The sequence below is a fragment of the Meleagris gallopavo genome, chromosome 11 (assembly GCF_000146605.3).
Source record: "Meleagris gallopavo isolate NT-WF06-2002-E0010 breed Aviagen turkey brand Nicholas breeding stock chromosome 11, Turkey_5.1, whole genome shotgun sequence".
Taxonomy (NCBI): Eukaryota; Metazoa; Chordata; class Aves; order Galliformes; family Phasianidae; genus Meleagris; species Meleagris gallopavo.
Window position 1 is genome coordinate 12,472,216 of NC_015021.2, and position 4,374 is coordinate 12,476,589.

The following is a 4,374-nucleotide window of genomic DNA, read 5'->3' on the forward strand; positions in this document are numbered from 1 at the left end:
CAAGTTTCCTGTACTATGCACTGTGACCTCTCCCAAGATCCATCTGTCCCCGTGGTTCCCAACGCTTTTCCAGACCTCCAGTAGCTCCCCGTCCTGAGCCACATACACCCGCAGGGCCATGGTTTCAGCCACTCCATACATGTGATACCAGAAGCGGAAGCAGTGTGGTCCCGTTGAATTGCACACCGGGCTGACCAGCTGTGACACAAAGCCGGGGTAGGGATCGTCGCCATGCAGGTAGATGTAGTAGCCATCTGAAACAAAGTGCCAGCCACGCCGTCATGCAACATCAAGCCTACACAACAGCCCCAGGGAAAAAAACCCCTGTGTGCCTTGGGAGCACATCCTGTGGCCGTTCGAGGCACGGATAGGGAGTCAAGAGCAAGAGATTGTCCTTCACTTGCCACAGTTCCCTCAGCCCTAAGACACTGGAAGGAAACCGGCTCTCTGGGCCCTGACAGCTGTATGGCTTGATGTGGGAAACGCCGTCACCCCCAAAGCATCCCCTCAATCCTACCATGGCTCTGCAGCTTTGGGGGCACTCATCAGCGGCTCCTGGAGAAGAAGCCAGCGTCCCCTAAAAGACGCTGTTCCTGTTTCCCTGAGACAGCCCGGCACCACGTTTTATACTAGTGACCCCCTTGCCTGGCAGATCATTCCCTGTTCTGATTACACCAGACTGATCCGAGGGCAGAAAAGCTTCTTTGAAAGAAGGCTCTGACCCTGGCAGAGAGTGCTACAAAGGCCTCTGGATCGAGGCCAGGGTATATACCGTTTGTATTTGCACTTAGAAGATGTTTGTCACCATCTTTGCAGAGACACCACTCTGCTTGAATGTCCACCGTGTGCTGGTTGATGTTCCTACCTCCAGTCGTGTGGTCAAAGGAAGGGCCGGTATCTGGAGAAGGCGTTGGTCCCTTGTGCCTTATCCAGTCAATGCTGCTGGACGGCTCCTGGACCCACTCGCAGAAGTCAACATCAAACGTGCAGGAGAAATTGCAGGCTGCTGGGGAAGCTGGGATATGGTGCAGAAAGGAAAGCAGAGTTTTAAAAGTGAGAGTGTGCAAACCTTTCCCCAGTGTCCCGCAGGGCACACCTATATCCCTGCCGCGATTACGGCCAGGTGACGATGGTCAACCAAATGCAATTCCACCCCGGGTATTGCACAGCGTTCATTGCTCAAGGCTTCTTCCTTTCTCCCTCAATTTCATCAGGGTCCCCCAGCCTTCTTCTCTCCACCTCTACTGGTGCTACCTTGCTGAGTCTCTCGGGAGGGATGGGGCTCTCTCTTGGGCTCAATATCACCAATGATTTCCCACAACTTGAAAGCCTTTCTAACTGATACTGCAAGAAGCACTTCAAGGCAGAGAGGCAGCAAGTCTGAAGTCTCTCTTGATGTGCAGTGTGGTACCACGGCCCAGCCTCCCTCTGGAAATGCTTGCCTTCATAAAGGCAAAAAGCTACCGACACCACAGGCTGGGCCGTGCTGCTTCAGGTCTAAGGACAAGCAACGCCCTTAAGAAGACACTGTGCAGGACAACACAGGACAGTAATGGAAATTCCAAACTGTCAGTCTGCAAAATGCGATGCAAAACCAGCTGATTCACAGCGGTAGTGGGTAGGAAAGAAATCTCAAATCTCAGATACCAAAAAAGGGAAGCCGAGCATTCATTTGTGAAGTAGAAATGCAAGAAATTATTAGTGATAACTCCTGAATAGAAACCAAGCCGATGCCTCACCGCAGACCGTGCCAGCGCTCCAGTCTCCCAGAACAACCCCTGCCGCAGCACAGGCTTCAGCGTAGGAACTCAGGTCACTGCACAGCTGATCCGTGCTGCCACCTGTGCCACACTGGTCATAGACGCAGCTCTCAAAGTACTCCTGGGGTGGCAGAACTGCGTGGCATGGCTCAAACGGGCCACCGGCTTGTGTGAGCATTTCACACTTCTTGTGAGCTGCCTCCTCCTCTGACGGGGAGCAGGACACAGGCGGGACGATGGTCGTGTCACAGCTGCAAAGCAGAGAGACAGCCCTGAGCTCTCAGCAGCCTGTGAACCTGAGCCACAACCTTTCTGCACTGGCAGAAACTTGAGTCTTTGTGGAATCCACGTCCCTCCTGAAGACGAGGCACACGAAGCTGCCGTCTGCAAGGGTCAGCAATGCGACCCACATTCACCGTTCCCCTCTGGGGCTTCACAGGGGTTGAGGAAAATGACAGAGGCAGCACTGAGCATGCCAACTTGGGAAGACCACCATGCCCATGGCCCGGCCTACCTCACTCTGGGGTCAGGCACGGTGAGATACAGTGCTTCCAATGGGACGCAGGGCTCTGCACAGAGGAAACTGAGGGCCCCAGAGCACAGTGCCCACGGGGAGAGAGCACCGCTCACACCATGGGGGATGGAGCAGAGGGGAGAGATGCAAGGGCCGTATGCCTGCTGCCTTGGAGCTTTCACGCGCTCAAACACGCTTTCCCACAGCTGCCCCCTCCCCCCTTCCCCATGCCAGCCCTTAATAACCCTCCTCCCTTGGGCCACTCACAGCAAACCTCTGCCCGGCCTCCATGCAACAGAACAAGCACTCACTTCCACTCATCATCCTGCACGATCCAGCTGGCTCCAAAGTTGTTGAAGTCAGGCACAACGACCCCATCAGGTCGCCTGAAGTCATCTTCCTTGCTGCCCGTGTATGTCCCGCACAGCCCACACAGCTTGCCCTTGTGCTTCTCCGACACCCTCACCAGGAGGTCCTGGTCCCCGTTGAACTGCAGCTGCAGGCCCAGCTTGGTAGAGACTTGCACGTAGGAGCCACTCAGGGAAACGTTCACGCTGGGTGTTGGAGAAGCAGGCAGGGTGGCCAGAACACCATTGATCTGAAGAAGGAAGACAGACGGAGAGAGAAACATGAAGAGATGCCCCTCTGATGACAAGTCACTGGTCTTCGCCGCAATGCTGATGCCAGGAGTCACAGGATGTGACGGCAAGAGAAACCTTGCCCAGGCCTACAAGAACAACAGCTGCTCTACTACCGAGGGCACACCAAAAGCTGCGGCAAACCAGTTGGATGCCCGCCTCTGCGCCAGCACTCGTGTCTGCCTCACTCAGAGACCTGCCGTGCTCTCGTGTGAGCATGCCCGCAGGCTCAGGGAACATGGAGCTCTTCTAGAGGACGGGGACGGGCTACGTAAAGGTACTTTGGATATCTGTGGTTGCCTGGGCTAAAAATCAGGGGCTTACATAGACGTCCTTCTTCTTGCGCAGTGCAATGTGGAGGCCTTCCATGGACAGTGCCACAGAGTTCAGAGCCGTCCAGCTCGGGTTGCCCCGATGTTCGTTGCGAATGGTGATGCTGAAGCCAAGGGAGGAGTTGTCACAGGCCGTCACCGCTGTGTAGTTGCAGGAGCCCTGGAAGTGGTGAAGCTTCCCATCGAAGGTGTTGTAATGCGGGTCGCCATAGATGTGGCACAGAGCCGTGCTGGCTGGGAAACAGCCCCGCTGGCCGTTCTGGATCTTGCAGACCTCCTCCTCACCACAGGACAACGCAGAGCAAACCATCTGGCCGCTGGCTTCACAACGGCACTGGCGAGAGCAGTTCTCGTTCACAAAGGACTCGCCTTCCTGCAGGCAGAGAAACCCCAAGCACGTCAGACACAGAAGGAGATGCAAAGCAGTGCCGTGGGAGGGGAGGGAGACAGGGCAGGGTTTCCACTCACGCTGTAGTAATTGTCCTCAAAGAGGCAGCCACAGCGGGCCTCAGGCACACAGGTGTCACCGCTGAGGAGGAAGCCAGAGGCACACGCACAGCCCTCCATGCAGGGCTTGGAACAGTTCTGCGGGGCTTGTCGGTCAACGCAGGTGGCAGGACAGCCAGTCATGCAAGGGTCATAGTAGCTGTTGGCAGAGCATGGCAGGGCTGCAAAGGGAAGGAAACATTAGGGCCAGCAAGCCCACAAGGAAGGGAATACCTTCTGCCAAGGGAAAGACCAAAGAAGTGGCCAGGGCTACAGGACGGCAGGGAGGGCCCCATTTCCCTCTGGCAATCCAAAGGTGGGTACTCACGGCAGAAGGTGGCATTCCTCCAGGGGAGCAGAGTCACACCAGCTGCCTGGCATGCGTCAGCGTAGGCTTCCAGTGCACCACACAGCACCTCCTGCACACCACCCATGGCACAGAGGTCGTAGGAGCAGGCCTCAAAGTAGCTCTGCGGGTTGATCACGGCGTGGCAACTCTCAAAAAAGCCTGGTCTGGCTGTCAGCATGCCACAGAACTGCTCGGACTCATAGAGCTTCTCCTCATCCGCAGGGCAGGGCTCCGTTGGTGGTGGCACGCCGCAGCTGGGGTCACTGTCATCGCTTGGCACCTGCCAGCTCTCCCC

General features: G+C 56.4%; 1 protein-coding gene across 1 annotated transcript in view; it reads right to left on the reverse strand.

The window, feature by feature from the left end:
* Positions 1-4,374, reverse strand: part of LOC100548148 (IgGFc-binding protein-like) — a 28,118-nt gene that overhangs the window by 1,833 nt on the left and 21,911 nt on the right. The window contains 7 exon segments of the mRNA XM_010716728.3: positions 6-254; positions 866-1,015; positions 1,740-2,011; positions 2,586-2,872; positions 3,237-3,617; positions 3,713-3,912; positions 4,059-4,368. Of these exon segments, the coding sequence (XP_010715030.2) occupies positions 6-254; positions 866-1,015; positions 1,740-2,011; positions 2,586-2,872; positions 3,237-3,617; positions 3,713-3,912; positions 4,059-4,368 (1,849 nt within the window).